We start from the raw sequence: 22,357 nt of genomic DNA on the forward strand, positions 1-22,357 counted from the left end.
CTCCTGGAATTTCCCTCTCCAGGGAACATTTCCAGTTCTCCTGGAATTTCCCTCTCCAGGGAACATTTCCAGTTCTCCTGGAATTTCCCTCTCCATGTGAACATTCCCAGCTCTCCTGGATCCTTCATTTCTCCATGTGAACATTCCCAGCTCTCCTGGAATTTCCCTCTCCGTGTGAACATTCCCATCTCTTCCCACCCCTTGCTCCATCCCCATGTGGCTTTTTGGGATTTTGCTCTTCTCCTCAGCCCCTTTTCCCTTTTTTTTTGCCTCCAGCAGCTCCCTGGAGACGCTTTCCCCGCGGAATTCCTGGTGGATTTTCCTTTTCCTGGGAAAAATCTCACCTTTTTTTTTATTATTACTATTTTTCTCTGCCTTTGGAGTGGAAAACTTGGAATTTTCCTGGCGCAGCCTCCAGATGAATCCCTCCTTGGGAAGGACATTTTTTTTGCCATGCTTCCAAGCTCCCTGTTCAAGTTTCAGTACATTAGAGTTCTGATTGCCCAACTCTCTGCTTTCCCTGCAAAATTATGGGATGCCTGGAAATGACTTCTTTCTGCTTCAGCAGCTCTTCCCCTCTGAAAAAAAAAAAAATAAAATTTTTCTCCTCAGTTTTAAACTATTTTTTTTATTTGAGTGCTGCACTGATGGCTGAACTTCCCCACGTCCTATGGGCTTCGTTTTGGGATGTGTTTACCAGGGAACAAATGTTGGGAGCCTGGGAAATGAATTCATTTCATCATCCTGGGGAAGGAAAATGCTCCTTTCGAGGCCTGCAGCAAATATTTGGAGGATTGGCCAGCTGGGAAAGTATTTGGGGGAATTCTGATGTGGTGCAGGTGCTCTCTGAAATGTAAATAAAGTGGATTTATTTCGGTTTAAGGAGGAAAAAAAGAATTCCCTGAGATTAGACTTTGGAACATATTATAACTGGGAAGATATTTGGGATCGTTTTGGCATTTTGGGATCATTTTGGCATTTTGGGATCATTTTGGCATTTGGGATCATTTTGGTGTTTGGAATCATTGTGATATTTGGAATCATTCTGATATTTGGGATCATCATTTTGGCATTTGGGATCATCATTTTGGCTTTTGGGATCATCATTTTGGCATTTTGGGATCATTTTGGTATTTGCAATCATTTTGGTATTTGCAATCATTTTGATATTTCGAATAATTTTTATATTTGGAATCATTCTGATATCTGGGATCATCATTTTGGCATTTGGGATCATCATTTTGGCATTTGGGATCATAATTTTTGGTTTTGGGATCATTATTTTGGCTTTTGGGATAATTTTGGCTTTTGGGATCATTTTGGTATTTGCAATCATTTTGGCATTTGCAATCATTGTGATATTTGGAATCATTTTTGTATTTGGAATCATTTTGGCATTTGGGATCATCATTTTGGCATTTGGGATCATTTTGGCTTTTGGGATCATCATTTTGGCATTTGGGATCATAATTTTTGGTTTTGGGATCATCATTTTGGCTTTTGGGATCATTTTGGTATTTGGGATCATTTTGACATTTGCAATCATTTTGGCATTTGCAATCATTGTGATATTTGAGATAATTTTTAACCTTCTCTTTAGGTTCTTTACTTCATGAATTTGACAAGAACTTGTTTCATAATTCTCACGGATCATGCAAAAAAAACCTCTGAATTAGGCCGATTTTGGGGGCTGGTAAATAGGATTTTTTCAGTGCTGGGCCGCGCAGTTAATTAAGGCGCTGCTGCCTCGTATCTGTATAAAAAGGCAGTAATTTTTTTGACAGCCACTGATTGGAAAGTTGCTTGCAGCTCTCTGAAAGCAAGGGCTACACGCTCTGGATCAATAAGTGGCAAATTTCCCATTAAAAGGAATACCTGAACAATGTTCCAAATAGCCACCGGCATCTTAATTTTCCACGGAAACCCCAACGCCGGCGTGCGGAGGACAAATCATTTTCCGAGCATTTTTCCCGACTACTTGTTAACAGTTATTGCTGTCCCAAAAGGTTGGCAGCTTACATGATTGATATTTCATTTACTTGTCAGCCTGTGAGTGATGGAGAGGGATTTTCCTCCCTCTTCCCTCCCTCTCTGCCCCTCTGTTGCATTTTTTGGGGGGGCAGGAAGAGCTCTCGGGTGTCTTTATTCCAGTTTGTAATTCCAGGCAGGGATCAGGGATGTGGGGGGGTCTGCAGCTCGTGGAATTCTGTCAGTCGAGTGGGAATTCAGGAGTGGAAAGCTCATCCCGTGGGCAGGGAGAACTTCCACCATCCCGGGCTGCTCCAGGTTCCAACAGCCCCGGGATCCACGGCTGCCCTGGGAATTCCAGCCCAGGCAGGAATTCCTCCCCAGAATCCATCTAAATCTGCATTTTCCCCCCCTGAGGCCATTCCCGGGGTCCTGTCCCCGCATTCCTTGTGCCCAGTTCCTCTCCTGCTCTCCTGGAGCCCCTTGAGGGATTTTAGGGATTCCCTGGATCCTTCTCTTCTCCAGGGAACATTCCCAGATCTCCTGAATCCTTCCTCTCTCCAAGGAACATTCCCAGATCTCATGAATCCTTCATTTCTCCAGGGAACATTCCCAGATCTCCTGAATTCCCAGCTTTCCCTGGCGAGCCAGGATGAGATCCCTGTTTAAATTCCTTTCTGTGGGATCCCTGTTTAAATTCCTTTCTGTGGGATCCCTGTTTAAATTCCTTTCTGTGGGATCCCTGTTTAAATTCCTTTCTGTGGGATCCCTATTTAAATTCCTTTTTGTGGGAGCAGGATCTGTGGGATCCCTGTTTAAATTCCTTTCTGTGGGATCCCTGCTTAAATTCCTTTTTCTGGGAACAGGATCTGTGGGATCCCTATTTAAATTCCTTTCTGTGGGAACAGGGATCTGTGGGATCCCTGTTTAAATTCCTTTCTGTGGGAACAGGGAATCTGTGGGATCCCTGTTTAAATTCCTTTTTGTGGGAGCAGGGATCTGTGGGATCCCTGTTTAAATTCCTTTTTGTGGGATCCCTGTTTAAATTCCTTTCTGTGAGATTCCTGTTTAAATTCCTTTCTGTGGGATCCCTGTTTAAATTCCTTTCTGTGGGATCCCTGTTTAAATTCCTTTCTGTGGGATCCCTGTTTAAATTCCTTTCTGCGGAACCATCTGAGGGCTGATTTTGCACCGTGGCAACGACAGGGAGAACGAAACCACCGGGAATTTCAGACTCCACAAGTGCTTTCTGCCCTCCTGGGTGACTGAGCCCCCCTTTTTTTGGGTTTTTTTGCAGTATTTCTCCACGGTGATGGAGCAGCAGGTGAACGGGCAGCTGATAGAGCCTCTCCAGATCTACCCACGAGGTAACGCTGAGCAAACCCCAAAAAACGTTCTGGAAGAGCTCCCTGGCACCTTCTGGGGAGCTTGGGATGCACAGAGCGTCCTGTTTACCTCTTAATTTGGAGAGAGGAATTCATGATTGTGGGGAGCGTGGAGAAAAGTGCATTTATGGCACAGAAAAGAGCTAATTTCCTGGAGTAAATTAGACTAACGAGGTTTGCAGAGTACATATTGAAGTACATTTAAAGAACTCGTTGGTTATGGTTTTTTCCAAGCAAAGCAGATGAATAACTGAAGGTTTGGCTACTTATGAAAATTGGGCTTTTTAAAGCTGTGGTAATGTCATTAATCAGCCTGACAGGCTGGGCAGTGCCCTTGTCACCATGGTGGGACACGTTGTTATCTGAGATTTGGGCATTCAGTGCTGTCCAAAAATTCACAAGCCCTTCAAGAATTCTCCTGGACGGGGAGAGAGTTAATTCTGTGGGCTGAGGCAGTTTAAAAAATAGGTCATCTCCAAGCTGACAAAAACCCACAGGCAGCTTGGGAGGTTTTTTGGGAGGGATCTCTCTGAGCTCCATGGTTTAAAAAAAAAAAAAATCCTCCTACATGACATAATTCATTCAGATCTCAGTAGCCAAGCTCTGAATCTCTGGCTCTTAATTGACAGAACTGAGAAGGTTTAAATTCTCCAAGTAAATCTCCCAGCAATAAATTAATTGAAATAATTAAAAATTAAACTCTGCTCACTTAACTGATATTGCACAAATAGTCACACTGTGAGGCTCCCAATTAAACATTGCACACTTGCATTACTTACAACTCTCTCAAGTTTGAGTTGGGCAATTAGAGCGGGAGCCTCCTCACACACGTGCTAACGAGGTCTCCCAAGGAGGCTCTGGGATTCCTGCAGCTTCCCTCTGGAAAAGGGGCAGCAGCTTGAGGGGAGCGTGGGAATTTGGGTTTTGTGGGACGTTGGGATTGTCTGGCTGGGAGGGGACTCCAGGTGTGGGAGCAGGGAGGGACAGGGAGGGGTCTCCTGCCTCGTGGCGGGCATGGATCCTGGAATCCTGGAATGGTTTGGGTGGGAAGGACCTGAAATCCCATCCCGTGGATTCCATTCCCGTCCCGTGGATTCCATTCCCGTCCCGTGGATTCCATTCTCATCCTGTGGATTCCATTTCCATCACCATGGATTCCATTCCCATCCCATCCCATTCCATTGAGCCCATCTCATGGATCCCATGGGGCCCATCCCATGGAGCCCATGGATTCCATTCCCATCCCATGGATCCCATTCCCATCCCATGGATCCCATTCCCATCCCATTCCATTGAGCCCATCCCATGAAGCCCATGGATCCCATCCCATCCCATCCCATTCCATGGATCCCATTGATCCTATACCATCCCATGGATCCCATGGATCCCATACCATCCCATGGATTCCATGGATCCCATCCCATCCCATCCCAATGGATCCCATCCCATGGATCCCATCCCATCCCAAAGATTCCATTCCCATCCCATGGACACTTTCCCCTGTCCCAGGTGCTCCAGCCCCAATGTCCAGCCTGGCCTTGGGCACTTCCAGGGATCCAGGGCAGCCCCAGCTGCTCTGGGAATTCCAGCCCAGCCCCTTCCCACCTCCCAGGAACAATTCCCAATTCCCAATATCCCACCCAAATCTCCCCTTTCCCACCCTGAAGCCATTCCCTGGCTCCCATCCCTCCATCCCATGTCCCCAGCCCCTCCCCAGCTCTCCTGGAGCTCCTCCAGGCCCTGGAAGGGCTCTGAGGATTCCCTGGATCCTCCAGAGGAACTGAGGATGATCCGAGCAGGTTGGAAAATCTTGGAATTTCCCTTTCAACCTTTCCATTTTCCAGGAGTGCTGGCACGAGCTGCTCACGCCTGACCCGCCCTGGGTTTGATATTTTCCAGATTTCACCTTCTCCTGGATTCTCCTTTTGGAGAACCAGCCATGGGAATCCCTCTTCCTGGGTGACAAAATCGGGAATTCTCACTTCTGCCCCAGCTTCAGTCCCCCCCAGCCACCTCCAAATTCTCAGTTCTGGCCTCATTTCCTCCTTCCCTCTCTCCAAATTGCTCCGGAACTCGGTTTTGCTTCATCTTCCCAAACCACCTCCTTAAAACCCTTTTTATTTTTTAATCTGTTGGACCTTTCAGACCTCCCCAAACCCATCCTTGAGCTCTGCAGCCCCTCTGAAACATCCAACAAAATGTGCTTCCCTGCTTTTGATTTTTTCCTTTCCCTGCTTTTGATTTTTTCCTTCCCTGCTTTTGATTTTTTCCTTCCCTACTTTTGATTTTTTCCTTCCCTGCTCCTTTTTTTTCCCCTTCCCTGCTCTTTTTTTTCTTCTCTCTTTCCCGTTTTCTCTTTTTAATTTTTAATTTTTTTTTAAATTTTTTTTTTCTTCCCCGTCTCCTTGTCCTGCCTCCCTAATGAACATCCCAAATTTTCTCAGCCTTTTTGGCCCTGGCTCTCCACATTCCCCACTTGAAAGCCACTTTCAGCTTTTCTGCCTCTTTAATTTCCACTTTTTCCCTTTCTAGAGATTTCCTGGCAAATCCTTTGAGTTCTTTTCCTTTCCTGCCTCTCTCACTTCTGAGGGAGCCGCAGTTCCTGCTCCCAAAAAACTCCTGTATTCCATAAAAATCCTGGCAGGACTAAATTTCCACGTGCCAACCTGTGTTACCTGGGCTCTGCTTTATTTATTTCATGATAAAAATATCTTTAAGGGGAAAACAATTGGTGTTTTCTCTTATTTTTTTATTATTTTATTATTGCTGTTTAGTTAGTAAGAGCCAGAGGGGTATTTTATATTAAAAATAAACATCTGTATGTGCTGTACATTTAAAAAATGTGTACACACATCTATATATACATATATATATATATGTATCTCTCTCTATTTTTTATATATGTATATATTAATATATTTTTATATCTACATATATTTCTATGTACAAATTAATATATTTTATAGATCTACATATTTTTATATATAGCTATGAATTTTTATATATACATCTATATATGTATTTTGAAATATATATCTATAATTTTAATAGATCTATTTTTAATATATACATATATTTTTATATATATCTACATATATTTTTATATATCTACATGTGTTTTTTATATAGATCTACATGTGTTTTTATATATATCTACATGTGTTTTTTTATATATCTATATATTTTTTATATATCTACATATATTTTATATATCTACATATATTTATGTATATATATCTACATATATATTTCTACATATATATATCTACATATATATTTCTGTGTATTTATAGATATTTATATATAAATATCTATATATTTATAGGTATTTATGCATATCTATATATAGATATAGGTATTTAATTCTATATATAAATATAGGTAAATATCTAGAAATACATATAGATTTCTGTGTATTTATAGATATTTGTTTCTATTTATCTCTATCTTTTACCCACGTTATTTACATCCTGTTTGTGGAATGCAAGGTGAGCACAGCATCCAAACACACCCCATTAAAAAAAATCACTATTGATTGAATACCTTGTGCAAAATGCCAATTTTGCTCTATTGGAAAACCAGAATGGGTTGATGTGTATTTATAATTTATAATTTTGGGTTGTGTATTTATTTATTTTTTTTTAAAGATGTAATCTTTTCCCCCTTTGGATGCCCGTGGTGATTTTCGATGCTGTGGGAAGGGCACGGGTGCTGTGCTGAATAACCATCACCTGTGTCCTCCTGCCTCAGAAACATTGCTGCTTCCTGCTGTCAGGAAAGGGAAAAAATCCAATTTTTGCCATCACTCAGCAGTGACAGCCCCTTTAACGGGGCTGGACCCTCCTGGCCCCAAAAAACCTTCCAGAAGCTTCTCCTGGCTGGAGGAGTGGCAATGTCCCCTGGACACATCCTGGAAATGTTTCCTCCTCCCTCTGAGCCCAGTCACCGCCAGCAAGGGCCACTTTTGTACCTCTGTCCCCAAAAAATGACATTTTCAGTGGCATTTATTCAGTATTTCCCTTCATTTATTCAGTATTTCCCTTCTGTTTATTCAGTATTTCCCTTTTATTTATTCACTATTTACCAGAGGGGCTCACTGCTGTTACCCCTGCCATGGTTTTTCCCCTTTGTTTTTCCCCCCCCAGGTTTCCCCCCATATTTACCCTTTATTTATTCAGTATTTCCTTTTATTTATTCAGTATTTCCCTTCATTTATTCCGTATTTCCCTTCATTTATTCAGTATTTCCCTTCTATTTATTCACTATTTCCCTTTTATTTATTCACTATTTACCAGAGGGGCTCACTGCTGTTACCCCTGCCGTGGTTTCTCCCCTTTGTTTTTCCCCCCAGGTTTCCCCCCATATTTACCCTTTATTTATTCAGTATTTACCTTTTATTTATTCAGTATTTCCCTTTTATTTATTCAGAATTAACTTTTTGGAGGCTCTGCTGTTGCCCCTGCTTGGGTTTTCCCCCCCAGGTTTGAGTTTTTCCCCCCCAGGTTTATTTTTCCTCCCATTTGTTTTTCCCCAGGTCTCCCCTGTGGTTTCCCCCATATTTACCTTTTATTTATTCAATATTTACTTTTTTATTTTTAATTCAGTATTTATCTTTTGGAGGCTCTGCTTTTGCCCCTGCCATGGTTTTTCCTCCCACCAAGTTTGGGGTTTCTCCCCCATTTTTCTCCCCCATTTTTCTCCCCCATTTTTTCTCCCCCATTTTTCTCCCCCTTTTTTCTCCCCCTTTTTTCTCCCCATTTCTCCCCCATTATGACCAATTCCTGAAGCAGCCAATTCCCTAAAAACCCCAAATATTGGATTGCAAACATCCCTGTGAAATTCCAGGGGGTTAAAAACCCCCCCAGGATGTGAAAACACAGCGCCACGAGGTTGGAATCTGAATTACCAAAAAAAAAAATCCCCTGGTTTGAGCCAAGGGTTCTCTGGATTCTGTTGTGTTTGGGGCAGAAATTAGAATTTCTATTACACAGTGTCAGGAAGCTCTTAGCATTTATAAATGCTCACTCCTGCAAGTTAAAAATCCTGGGCTGTAATTCCCACTCTGGGTCTCGGCAGGCACTTTTCAATCATTTCTCTCTGCTAATTTTGGTGTCACCCTCATTTCTTTTGAAAAGATTCATTTTGAGCAAATTTGTAAATGGCCCTGATGTGTTCTACAATTTAGTCAATTACTGTTTCAGCCTGCAAACCTCCTGGGAAACGGAACATACATGGCCTCAAGGTACGAATTTCAATAATTGTTTCAGGAAAGTTAGATGGATTTGTAATGCTGTGTTCCACTTATTGAAATGTCAAATAAAACTGCACTTTCTTGAGCTCTGACAAGCAGATTTTTTTTTTATTATTATTATTCTGGATTTTTTTTTTTTTTTTCCTTTGGCGAGGGTGGGAGAAGGATTCATCTGCAAAGCGTTGGCTGTGATATCTATGTTTGTGTATGTGGTTTTATTAAAAGTGGGTTTGCCTTTTTCTGTTTTTCACCTCTGCTAATCACGTTCTTAAATTTTAGTAGTTCATTTATCAACTGCTGTCTGCCACTACTTCAAAGCTTTTAAACCCCCACCTCCCTCCTGTGCTTTCAGTCATTTATCCAGTTGTGGAATGGAATTATTTTAGATTTTGGATTCCTTACCGCTCCTGCAACCACACGGAGAAGACCATAAAGGCATTAAGTGATTTTTGAGCGTTTAAAACGAGAATAAATTGTGAATTTACACCTTTCCCAGCGCGCCGTTTAAGCCCCGAGCGCGCCGCGGCCCCGGAATTGCTCAGCCTGCTAACCTACATCCGTGCCTAGCAACGAGCTAATTAACCTTGCTAGGCAAACGAGGAACCCGTGGCAAATTACAGGTTAATTAGCAGGGTGTCCTGGGGCAGGCTCTGACCGGCTCCTCTCGCTGCCCGCAGGTGAACACGCGGGCGGGAGCCGCCGGCAGCGGCGCCGCGGCCGCCTCCGAGGCCCTGCCCAGCAACAGGTGAGAGCCTCCTCATCCTCCTCTTCCTCATCATCCTCATCCTCCTCCTCCTCTTCCTCCTCATCCTCATCTTCCTCATCCTCTCCTCCTCCTCTTCCTCTCCTCATCCTCCTCCTCATCCTCCTCCTCATCCTCCTCCTCCTCATCCTCTCCTCCTCTCCTCCTCCTCCTCCTCTCCTCATCCTCCTCCTCTCCTCCTCTCCTCCTCTCCTCCTCTCCTCCTCTCCTCCTCCTCTCCTCCTCCCCTCCTCTCCTCCTCCTCCTCCTCCTCATCCTCCTCCTCATCCTCCTCATCTCCTCCTCATCCTCCTCTCTCATCCTCCTCTCCTCATCCTCCTCCTCATCCTCCTCCTCATCCTCCTCTCCTCCTCCTCCTCCTCTCTCCTCCTCCTCCTCTCCTCATCCTCCTCCTCTCCTCATCCTCCTCCTCTCCTCATCCTCCTCCTCCTCCTCTCCTCCTCCTCCTCCTCCTCTCCTCCTCCCCTCCTCATCCTCCTCCTCATCCTCCTCATCCTCCTCTCCTCATCCTCCTCCTCTCCTCATCCTCCTCTCCTTATCCTCCTCTCCTCATCCTCCTCTCCTTATCCTCCTCTCCTCATCCTCCTCTCCTCATCCTCCTCCTCATCCTCCTCATCCTCCTCATCCTCCTCATCCTCCTCATCCTCCTCATCCTCCTCATTCTCCTCATCCTCCTCATCCTCCTCCTCCTCCTCTCCTCATCCTCCTCCTCATCCTCCTCCTCCTCCTCCTCCTCTCCTCATCCTCCTCCTCCTCCTCCTCCTCTCCTCATCCTCCTCCTCCTCCTCCTCTCCTTATCCTCCTCCTCCTCCTCTCCTCCTCCTCCTCCTCCTCATTCCCAATTCCCCAACCCAAAACGGAGCCCCGGGCTCCGGGAGAGCCGGGCTGGAGCGGGTTTGGAGCGGGACGGTGGGGTTGTGGTGGGAGGGTTCTTGGGATTGTGGTGAGAGAGTGGAAATCTGGTGGGAAAGTTGTTGGGATTGTGGTGGGAAGGTGGAATTGTGGCGGGGAGGTTGGTGGAGTTGTGGTGGGAGGTGGTGGAATTGTGGTGGGAAGGTTGTTGGAATTGTGGCGGGAAGGTTGTTGGAATTGTGGTGGGAAGTTTGTTGGAATTGTGGCGGGAAGGTTGCTGGGATTGTGGTGGGAAGGTTGCTGGGATTGTGGTGGGAAGGTTGTTGGAATTGTGCTGGGAGAGTTGGTGGAACTCTGGGAAGGTGGAATTGTGGCAGGACATGTTGGAATTGTGTCGGGAAGGTGGAATTCTGTTGGGAAGGTTGTTGGGATTCTGTTGGGAAGGTTGTTGGGATTCTGTTGGGAAGGTTGTTGGAATTCTGGTGGGAAGGTGGAATGTGGCGGGGAGGTCGTTGGAATTGTGGTTGGAAAGTTGATGGAATTCTGGTGGGTGTTGCTGTGTTGGGGCTGATGGAGCTGCTCCCCTTGGGTTTGCTGCTGGAGAAATGAGGGATTGGTGGGAATTCCAGGGGAAATTAGGATTTGATGGGTGTTTCTGGGAGAAATTAGAGTTTGCTGCTGGAGAAATGAGGGATTGGTGGGAATTCCAGGGGAAATTAGGATTTGATGGGTGTTTCTGGGAGAAATTAGGATTTTCTGCTGGAGAAATGAGGGATTGGTGGGAATTCCAGGGAGAAGTTGGGGAATTTCAAGAGGAAGTTAGGGTTTGCTGGAGATTCCAAGAAGAAATTAGGATTTGATGGGTGTTTCAGGGAGAAATTAGTTTTTGCTGATGCAGAAATAAGGGTTTGATGGGTGTTTTAAGGAGAAATGATGGTTTGCCGGGTTTTTCAGGAAGAAATAAGGGTTTGCTGGGAATTCCAGGAAAAAAATAGGGTTTGCTGTGGAGAAATAAGGATTTGCTGTGTGTTTCAGGAAGAAATGAGGGTTTGCAGGGTGTTTCTTCCTGAAAACTCAGAGTTTTGTACCAATAAATAGTCTAAATAATACACTTATATAGATTTATTTGTGTGGGGTACGATTTTTAAAAAATATTTTCAGCTAAAGTGCCTGCTTCCTACAGTTCCAGCAAAGTTTTGGAGTTCATCCACCTTATCTTGATTTTTACATTCCAACTCTAATTTAGAAACTCATATTTAGGTCTTAAAATGCAAGAGAACTTACTCTCTATTTTTTTCCCTGAGAGATTTGTTTATCAAATGCTGGAGGATAAACTCCTTTTTATTACATGAATTGTTATAGGAAGTTATGATAAAAACCTTAAAAAGAAACAAGGAGGGTCTGGCTCCATCTTCTTCCTACAAGAGCACATCTGAGCCATGGGAATAAAATTCTCTGGAGGCTCCTTTAAACCTAAATTATTCTATTATTCTAATAAGCACACACAATATTCCATTTATCCGTGCATCAGCATCCTGCTCCCTTTTCTCCCTGAGAAAAAGAAATGAAAAAAAAAAGGAATTTTGTGAAGATGAAAAAGGTGAATTAACCACGGATGATCGTGGTCAGAGGGGCACATTTGGAGGGTGAATTTTTGAGGGTGGGACAGCCCCACAAATCCAATTTTCACTCTGGGAGATTCCAGCAGCAGGGCTGGGGTTTTCCCCCACTGGAAACCCTATAAAAAAAAAAACAACCAAAAAACAGTAAACCCAATTTGCTGCTCCTTTTGGTGACTCTGGAATTTTTTAAATTGAGATTAAAAAATGAAAATAATTCAATTTTAAAAATTAAGATTAAAAAAAAAAAAAATCCCATCCTGGCAAAGTTTGCCCCATCCCTGGGGGAATATTCGAGCCCATCCCAAAACTCTTAAATGAAAGGAAAATAAATGTGAATATGCTCTGCAGTCCCCCCAGCCTGAGCTAAATAAAGCTGATTTTTCTGTCACTGCTGCACGCTTGCCTTTCAGTTCCTCCTGTACTTTGAGCTTCTCCTTCAAGTGCATTGAAAATGAAGCTTCTAGAAGATTCTTGTCACCTTATCTGGTGGTTAATTGCCATTCCTTTTCCAAAACCTTCTGCACCAGGAGTTTTGTTTTTGAAGTAATTGAAAGTCTCTCTTTGTTTCATGTTCACAAATTGTTAGTCATGAAAGATGACAAGATCAACTTATGTTTCCTTGGAAAACTTAATTTTTCTTTAAAGCAGCCGTGGGAACAAGAGGCCTATTAAAGAACAAAGCCACCAAATATGAAATCTGTGTTTTCACTGTTCCTGTTAATAATGATCTGTGATCAAGACACGTGCACAGCCCTTTCAAGAATATATTATTTTGTACATTTTTTTTTTTTTATTTTTTTTTTTTAACTTCAGTAATAAGAGCAGAATGTCCCTTTGAGATAAAGTTTTGCAGACATTGCTGCCCTGGCAGTTTGTTGTGTTGAAGCTCCAAGGAAAAGAGTTTGTCAGGAAAAGAGGGGGAAAAAAAAAACCAGGATTTTGTGAGTTTTTGAAGGAGTTTGAGGGCATTAAAGGTTTCACCCTTTAACTCACCTGAGATTTGGGAGAGTGGTTCTTCCCCATTTCCTCCCCATTTCTTCCCCCATTTTTTCCCCATTTTTTCCCCATTTTTTCCCCATTTCTTCCCCCATTTCTTCCCCCATTTCTTCCCCCATTTCTTCCCCCATTTCTAAGCTGAGAATTGGGGTTTGGTGAAGTTCTCTGGGAAGAAAACTTCCAAGCGAGTTGGAATTCTTCCAGTTTAATTTGGAAGAAATTAAAATGAGTTTTGTTGGTTTGGTTTGGGAGTGGATTCTCCTGGAAGAGCCAAGGGAAGAAATTAAACTGAATTTTGTTGTTTTGGATTGGGAGTGGATTCTCCTGGAAATTAAACTGAATTTTCTTGTTTTGGTTTGGGAATGGATTCTCCTGGAATTTAAACTGAATTTTGTTGTTTTGGTTTGGGAGTGGATTCTCCTGGAAAAGCCAAGGGAATTCAGCAAATTCCCCTGGAATGGGGAATTCCATGGAAAGCTGGGCTCCCCTCGGGGATTTGGGCATGGAATCGGGAATTCCGAGCTGAGATCCACGGGAATTCCTGGAATTGTGCCTTGGGGAGCCCGAAATCCAGATGTGGCACATGAAAACTGGGATGAGCCTCATCCTGCTGGGGTTTTTTTGACACACCTGAGACGTGGGAGCACCTTTATTTTAAATTTCCCTCTCGGAGCTGCTGAGCAATGGGCTGTGTCTCACCAGGTTGTGCAGCCAGGGGTCTAAACCAGCTGTAAGGTGAAAAATATATTTATTTTAAAATTTTTTAACTATTCACTGCTTGTTTTTAATGCTGCCTGCTCTCCCCACACCTTCCCCTTGGAAATCGCAGAATTCAGAAGCACAAACTCCCCTCGTTCCTCAGCTGGGCAGTGAAACAGCCCCAGCTGTTAAAAATAATCGCTCCTAATTTGGATTTTTTTTCTTCCCCAGCCTGAAGAAATCCTCTGCAGAGCTGAAGAAGATCCTTGCCAATGGCCAGGTGGGTGCTGTGGCTCGGCCACGTCTGGTTTTGGCACCCCTGGGTGCTCTTCCAGCTGTAATTTTGATTTTTTTAACCCAAAATTGGCGGCTCATGGGAGCATTCAGGGTCCAGGTTTGCTTTTATTGGCACAGAAATTTTCTTTCGATTGGTGCAGAAATTTCCTCCTGTGGAAGTTTCTTCCTTTCCACAGGAAAAATTTTCTCCTGTGGAAAGGAAAAATCTGCTTTTTTTCCCTTCTCCAAATCTGCTTCAGCTGCAAATGGATGGAGGTTCTTCAATTTTGAATTACCGAATTAACTTCTCACTGCTGTCAGCCTCACAGCAGAGGTAGAAATGAGATTAAAACTTGGGTTTTTGTGGAGAATAGTTGAATTTTTATTTACTTAGCTCATTTGTTGGAGCCCTGGTTACTGAGAATTTTGTAATTTCTGCACTGACAAACGCTGGCCCCCAAAAAATGCTGAATTTGACCTGGGAGCGTGGAGAAAGTTCCCAAAATTCAGTGATAAAACTGAGATTGTGGGTGTGAAGTTTGATTAAAAGGGTGTCATAAAGAATAAACTCTATATTTACATTAAAAATCCCAAAATTCAGTGATCAAACTGGGATTGCGGGTATGGAGTTTGATTAAAAGGGTGTCATAAAGAATAAACTCTATATTTATATTAAAAATCCCAAAATTTATTGATCAAACTGGGGTTGTGGGTGTGGAGTTTGATTAAAAGGGTGTCATAAATAAACTTTGTATTTCTAGGAATATTAGGAGGTACTGTGCATGAATTGAATTGGTTAACAATCTGCTGAAATTAATTTCATTGGCCAGTGTGTATATTTATTAAATATCTCTATTTTTAGGTAGTTTATGTATTTTCTTTATGGATTCTTATAGGATAATTTTTTTTTTTTTTGGTGAAAAATCTGGTTTTTTGCCAAGAACAGGAAGATTTTTCACAAGAGCAGGTTGTTCTGTAAACTGATTTTCACCCTTGAGTTCATTTCTCACAAGAGCTCAGCAGCCTTGGCTGTTGGGTTGGTTGGAGCAGCAATAAGGCCTGATTTTACAATTTATTATTAAAATAAATTTACTTTTCTGGGGTTTTATTTCTGTGCACTAAATGACCTCAGTGGGGTTCAGGGCAGGAGGTGCTGAAATATTTGGGAGCTTTTTTGGGGTTTGGGATGGGTTTGGGATCCCAAAGTGAAAATCCCAGTTCCCTGCCCAGGGCATCCCAGGATGGGGAACCCACAGTGCTCAAGCAGCCAATGGATTTTAATATAGAAATCGATTTTATATAGAAATAAACATCACTATAAACCCAAATATTATATATATATGTAATATTTAATTATATAAATATTTTAATATACACATATATTTAATATATGAATAAGCATACAATATAAACCCATATTGTTTCTATTTAATATTAATTATTTAAATAGATTTAATGTATAATATGGTTAATTTCTAAATAAATATAAAATATAAAGCCAATCATAGTACTTATATTTATTATTTAATTATATGTACTTTTAATACATAAATATATTTTATAGAAAGAAATATATTAAATTAAAGTAGATATACAATTTTTAATATTTTATATTTGTAACTATTAGACAGGAATATATAAATATATATAATATATTATATTTATAGAAATATATGCTAGATATTTAGAATATAAATATATAGTTATTTTATAAACATTTTAAATTTATAAATTAATTATTTTATAGAAATAAATATAAATATAAAATATATTTATAAATATATACTATGTATATAAAAATTATATTTATATTTTATCCCCGGGCCGAGCTCCGCGTTATCCCGGGCTCAGCTCCGCGTTACCCTCACCTCAGCCCTGTCAGGGCAAAAAATGAGGGATTTCCCTCCAAAAATGACATTTTTTCTTCCCCCCCGCCTTAAATGTGATTTTTTTTCCTCACCAAAATTTTTTTTTTTTTTTTTTCCCACCAAAATGAGGTTTTTTTTCCCCCATCTCAAATTTAGATTTTTTTTTCCCGCCAAAAAGTTGTCAGGGCAAACATGAGGGATTTCCCGCCAAAATGAGAATTCTTTTGCCCCCCGCCCAAAAATGTGATTTTTTCCTCACTAAAAACAAAATTTTTTTTCCCCTGCCAAAAATGAGGGTTTTTTTACCTCCTAAAATAACATTTTTTTTTAATTCCCCACCAAAAATGAGATTTTTTTACCCCATCCCAAAACGTGATTTTTTTCCCGGCCAAAAATGTGGGGTTTTTTTTCCCCGCCAAAAATGAGATTTTTTTTTTTTTCCCCCAACAAAAATGTGATATTTTTCTTCCCAAAAATGACATTTTTTTTCCCCCTCCCGAAGTGAGATTTTTTTTCCCTGTCAAAATGAGAATTTTTTTCTCCCCGTCCTAAAATTAGATTCCTCTGCCTGCCAAAAGTGAGATTTTTTTTTTTTACCTCCTAAAATGAGATTTTTTCCCCCCACCAAAAATGAGATTTTTTTTTCCCCCTCCCAAAATAACATCATTTTCCCTCTCCCAAATTGAGATTTTTTCCTCAAAAATAAGATTTTCCCCTGTCAAAAATGAAATTTTCCCCTCCAAAACATGAGCCCAACACTGCAGAATTGCTGGGATACAGCTAGAAATGTGAATTTTAGGCTGAGTTCAGACTTCTCAAATTCCTGCCAGTTAATTTTTTTAAATATTTCAGAATGGCCAGGTAAATAAAGTATTTCTCTCGAGATTCTGGGAGCAGCAGCAGCAGGTGGCTGAACTTTTAAATCGAGGTTTACTCTGATATTACTGATTTATTTTAGAGTAAAATGTGAATTAAATGTGAGTGAAATCTCCCTGTGGTTGGCTGAATTTGGCATTTTGGTTGTTCTAAATACAGAATAAATTCTAAATGCAGAATAAATTTATTCTAAATACAGGTTGGTGTGCCCTGCAAGATTTGTTCCTTGGGGTTTAGAATTTTAAAACCAAACCTCTTCTTAAACTCCCTGGGAAAAAGAAAAAGAAAATAAGGATTAAGTGGCTCTTATGATATTAAAAATGTTACTTAAACCCGATGAAAAATAGAAGAAAATAAGGATTAAGTGCCTCTTATGATATTAAAAATGTTATTTAAACCCCCTGAAAAACAGAAGAAAATAAGGATTAAGTGCCTCTTTTTATGATATTAAAAATGTAAATGAAACCCACTAAAAAAAAAAATTATTATTCGGTACTTACGATATTGGAATTGTTACTTAAACCCACTAAAAAGAAAATAAGAATGAAATTCTCCATTTACACCCAGTAAGAAAAAGAAGATAATGATTAAGTATCTCTTCTGATATTAAAAATGTTACTGAAAACCAGTAAAAAGAAAGAAATAATTAACTTTTAATGCTACTTTTTAGTCAGCCTGGTGGGAGTGGATCTGATTTTTGTTGGGAGAAAATTATTTCGGTTGTGTCCTGCAAAATTTTGGTCACAGCTCCACGACTGGGGATGGATTTTGGGTGAAAATTTTAACTTTTATTCATTTTGTGGGGGATTAAGTCACACGTAAGCAATACTTAAGTCTGGCCTAGGTGATTATTTTGGATTATTATTTTGGATTGTTTTGGATTGTTTTGGATCATTTTTTATTATTTTGGATTATTTGGATTGTTTTGGATTATTTTGGATTATTTTTGATAATTTTGGATTATTTTTGATAATTTTTGATTATTTTTGAAATTTTTTTGGCAGTTTCTGCTTTGAGCCCTGCCTAACGATATTCCCCCCGTTGTTTCCATTTGGCTTTCATAAGGAATTCATAAGAATCATTAAAAAAGGGGCCGTGATTCTTCAAGAGAATCAAATATTGACAGGTCAGAAATAGCTTTCTGCCCGGCCTCGCGGATGGAGGTGATGGGATATAAATATTTATTTCTTTTCTGTCACTCAGGGTAAATGCCACCCATTGATTCTGCATTGATAGAGTGGCAGCAGTTCATGAGGAGCTGCCCCCCCGAGCGTCCTGCAAAATGGGATTTGGGAAATCTCCTCAATCCCCTGCTCGGGGCTCAGCCAGCAGGAATTGGGCTGGGTTTGAATCATTCACAAAAATCCCACCTTGATTGCAGCAGGGTTAATTGGGCTGGGTTTGAATAATTTACAAAAAAACACCCTGATTTCACCAGGGTTAATTGGGAATTTGGGTTTTAAAAATTCACAAAAAACCACCTTGATTGCAGCAGGATTAATTGGGCTGGGTTTCAATAATTCACCAAAACCCACCTTGATTTCATGAGGATTAATTGGGATTTGGGTTTTAATAATTCCCCAAAACCCACCCTGATTTCACCAGAGCCTCCCTGCAAAATGGGATTTGGGAAATCTCCTCAATCCCCTGCTCGGGGCTCAGCCAGCAGGAATTGGGCTGGGTTTGAATCATTCCCAAAAATCCCACCCTGATTGCACCAGGATTAATTGGGAATTTGGGTTTGAATAATTCACAAAAATCCAACCCTATTTTCATCAGGATTAATTGGGAATTTGGATTTTAATAATTCACCAAAAACCACCCTGATTTCAGCAGGGTTAATTGGGCTGGGTTTGAATAATTCACCCAAAATCTACCCTGATTTCACCAGGGTTAATTGGGAATTTGGGTTTTAAAAATTCACAAAAAGCCCACCCTGAATTCACCAGGATTAATTGGGAATCTTACTTCTAATAATTCACAAAAAGCCCATCCTGATTTCACCAGGATTAATTGGGCTGGATTTTAATAATTCGCCCAAACCCACCTTGATTTCACCAAGATTAATTGGGAATTTTACTTGTAATAATGCACAAAAAATCCACCCTGATTTCACCAGTATTAATTGGGCATTTGGATTTTAATAATTCACCCAAAGCCCACCTTTATTTCACCAGGATTAATTGGGAATTTGGATTTTAATAATTCACCAAAAGCCCACCCTGATTTCATCAGGATTAATTGGGAAATTGGATTTTAATAATTCACAGAAAGCCCACCATGAATTCACCGGGATTATTTGGTAATTTTACTTCTAACAATTCACAAAAAGTCCACCCTGAGTTCACCAGGGTTAATTGGACAGTTGGATTTTAATATTTCACAAAAGACCCACCCTGATTTCACCGGGATTAATTGGGAATTTGGCTTTTTATTCATCCAAAACCCACTCTGATTTCATTGGGATTAATTGAGAATTTGTCTTTTAATTTCCAAAAAAACCCACCCTGATTTCACCGGGATTAATTGGGAATTTGGCTCTTTATTTACAAAAACCCTCCCAGTGCCAGGTGGAAAGGAGGGATGCTTTGTTTGCTGCTCCCTGCTTGGTTTTCCATGAATTCCTGAATTTTCCAGCCCATCCAAGCTGGGGTTGCAGCTTTTAATACCCATAAGGAGAACCTTTTATGATGGAAAATCCACTTTTCCAGTGGAATAAATAAATCACCCCGTGCTTTTGGCACCTTTATTTGAGCCAGTAAATCCCATTTTATTCCCTTTTTGGGCAGCTCCTGCCTCCACCCCAGCATTCCTGGTTTTCCCTGGAATTCCCTCGAAAAAAAATCTTCTCTTTTCCCCCACCGAGGTGCAGAAATACAAATTTATTGTTGGTTTTGTGGATTTCCTTCAGAGGGGTTGGTTCAGGAGGACATTTTGGAGATGTTTACTCCAAAGAGCAAAACTTGGAAGAGCAAAACTCCCCAAAATTCCCAAGTCTGCAGCCTGAGAGAAATTATTTTTATTTTAGGGATCCACTGTAGACTCTTGACATATTTTAAATGCAACTTCCCCCCTTTTTGTTTGCATTTTCTGATGGATGCAATAAGAGGAGCTTTCAGTAATGAAATAAATCCTGATTTTCATCACAAACCTTGGTGCTGGAATGGGCCCTCCTCAGGAACCTGGCCCAGGTTTAATTACAAATAAACAATAAAAGCATCACCTCCTCCTTTGAGTTCTCTCAACTCAGGTTTTCCCATCCCTGTGTAACAAGTCGAGTGAAAAACCACATTTTTTTGCTCAGGTAGTGAAAGGAAAAACCATCAATTTTGGGTTAATCATTTCTGCCCTTGCAACTTCTTCTGAATCAATAAAATATTTCATTTTCTGGTCATTAGAAATGCTGAGTATTGACTCTTTGGGACATTTGAGCTTGTTATCATCAGTTGTGTTAATACACAAAAATGACATCTTTAAGCAGCCAGGCCAAGTCATGTGAAATATTTAACTTGGTGCCCCATAAAATACGAGTAATTACTGAAAATGAGTTAATGTTTCCTAGGAAAATATCTTTTCAAAGCAGGATTTGCCCAAACATTTTCTGCTTTAAAATGATCAAGCAATGGAGGAATCTTTCTGGAAAAGAAAATTGCTTTGAACCCAAGAATTAATTCTGTTCAAAATATTTATTTTAAAGTATAAACGTGAATTGCAAAAAGGCCTTTAGAGGGATTTTTTTAATTTGTGCAAAATCAGAATATCTGCTTGTCCAGGAGAAGATTGAACTATTTTACATTTCAGTTGCTTCTCAGGCCATGAGTTAAGCCGTTGTAAAATCCACATAAAATAAAATTCAGGAATTCGCGCAGTGCTTTCATTTTTTACAATTCAGCTGCTGAATTCCCGAGGATCTCGGTTGTCCCAGAAAAACGGAGGCGAGGAATTCGTTGTGTGTTTCAAGGGAAAAATCACTTTGATTTGGGATTCCGGACTGATTTTTCTTTAGATAAAAAAAATATCAACATTGAGCCGTGGCAGAGCTGCCGCTCAGAATCCGTGCTGATTCCAGGAGAAATCCCAAAACTTTTCCAGCTGCCGGGGTTGTTCCCATTCACCTCCAACTTTGGCTCTGCCTCCTGGCTGCTCTGGAGCCCCTTTTTCCTCCCAGCAGCAGTGCCCTGACCCTCTTGAGCTATATTATATCATTCCATTTTGACACCTTTTATCAAACTTTAATGAAATGACCCAGGCAAACAAATTGTCATTAAACTTTCCATCACTTCGTCCCTTGGTATCGTCTTTTATAAATTGGACGGCAAATGTTGTATTGATCTTCTCGTTCTTGCAGCTGAACTTGAAATGACCCAGCCTGCTTGTTGTTTATGGCCTGGAGTTGCTTTTCCTTGACATTTCCATCCCCGGCATGACATCTCTTTTTGTTTTTCTTGCTTTCTTCCTCCTGGAGATGAATGAACAAGACATTCGATACCGAGACATCCTCGGCCACGGCAACGGCGGCACAGTCTACAAGTGAGTGGTGCTGGGGGGGAGGTTTTTCACCTGAAATCTGTCCCAAAATTCAAATTTCACAGCGATTTTGTTCTTTACATTGATACGGTGTAAGCAGGCCCTTGCTGCTCTGCAGGAAGAAAAAAAATCTTAATTTAAGTTTTAAAGCGTTCTGGGGTTTAATTCGGTTTTTGACACGGCGTTGGGTTTTTCTGGGGATGAGCTGAGGGTTCACAAGTGGGATTTGGGATGTCCTGGATTTGGAATTCCTGCTGGCTCACCTGGCATGGCAGCAGTGCCCTGCCCCTTCAGAATCCCTCACCCCCTGTTCCTGCCTCTCCCTCCCTCCCAGCTCCCCCAAATTTTGGTGCAGAAGCTCCAACCCCGCGGCCAGGATTGATTCATTTTAATACTGTAAAAAATTCAGATAGCACAGATAGGACTTTTCCTGTTGAGAAAACTCCTGCTTCTGCATGGTGCAAAGTTTAAACTACAGAATGCAATATCTGGGCCTTAATAGTCTGCAGTGGGGTATGAAAAATATTCCTGTGGGAATTAAGAAATCCATACTTTGTCAGAAAGCCCTGAGGGAATAATAAAGGTTTCCTCCAGAGAGCTGTTTACCATATACAGTAACCCAGCATCCCATTAGGGTTTTGTTTATACCTTAGACATTTTAACTTTGATATTAACATTATTTTTCCCCCCTCTAAAATGTTTTAAAAGCCACGGTGCATTTAGTTTAGTTCCTAATTGGCTGCCAGCACTGCAAAACAGCTCCTGGCTGAAGGTTTGATGGAAATGGATTTCCAGAGCCTCCAAGGAGGAAACGCAGCCTTGGGATGGACTCTGAAAATCAGGTTGGCTTTAGGGGTGGAAGGTGCTTCAGAAATCTTTTCTTGGAGAAGGATGTTCCTAGGAATTGAGGAAATGTTGTTATTTTTTGATTTTTACAGAGATAGGAGAGAGAATGTTGAGCTTTAGAGCTCGGACTTGGTGTTGGGCGGAGAGGCAGAGAAGGTTCATCAGGGAATTGGGATCAAAGCTGGATGCTCCTGTGGGACACCATCCTGTGTTTCTGGGGGTGTGGGACTGGTGTAAAAGCCCTGTGCTTCTGAGGATGTGGAATTGGGATTGGGATAAGGGATAAAAGCCCTGTGTGCCACCATCCTGTGTGGAATTGGGATAAAAGCCCTGTGTGCCAACATCCTGTGCTTCTGAGGGTGTGGAATTAGGATAGAAGCCTTTGGTGCCACCATCCTGTGTGGGATTGGGATAAAAGCCCTGTGTGC

The 22,357-nt window shown here is 41.2% G+C and overlaps 1 protein-coding gene across 2 annotated transcripts in view; it reads left to right on the top strand.

Moving 5' to 3' along the window:
- Positions 1–22,357, top strand: part of MAP2K5 (mitogen-activated protein kinase kinase 5) — a 138,498-nt gene that overhangs the window by 15,628 nt on the left and 100,513 nt on the right. For both annotated transcript variants that reach the window (XM_031505717.2, XM_031505719.2), the window contains exons 4-8: positions 3,266–3,335; positions 8,555–8,595; positions 9,282–9,349; positions 13,768–13,816; positions 21,022–21,086. In XM_031505717.2, the coding sequence (XP_031361577.1) occupies positions 3,266–3,335; positions 8,555–8,595; positions 9,282–9,349; positions 13,768–13,816; positions 21,022–21,086 (293 nt within the window). The remainder of the gene's footprint in view (positions 1–3,265; positions 3,336–8,554; positions 8,596–9,281; positions 9,350–13,767; positions 13,817–21,021; positions 21,087–22,357) is intronic.

The sequence above is a fragment of the Lonchura striata genome, chromosome 11, assembly GCF_046129695.1.
Source record: "Lonchura striata isolate bLonStr1 chromosome 11, bLonStr1.mat, whole genome shotgun sequence".
NCBI lineage: Eukaryota > Metazoa > Chordata > Aves > Passeriformes > Estrildidae > Lonchura > Lonchura striata.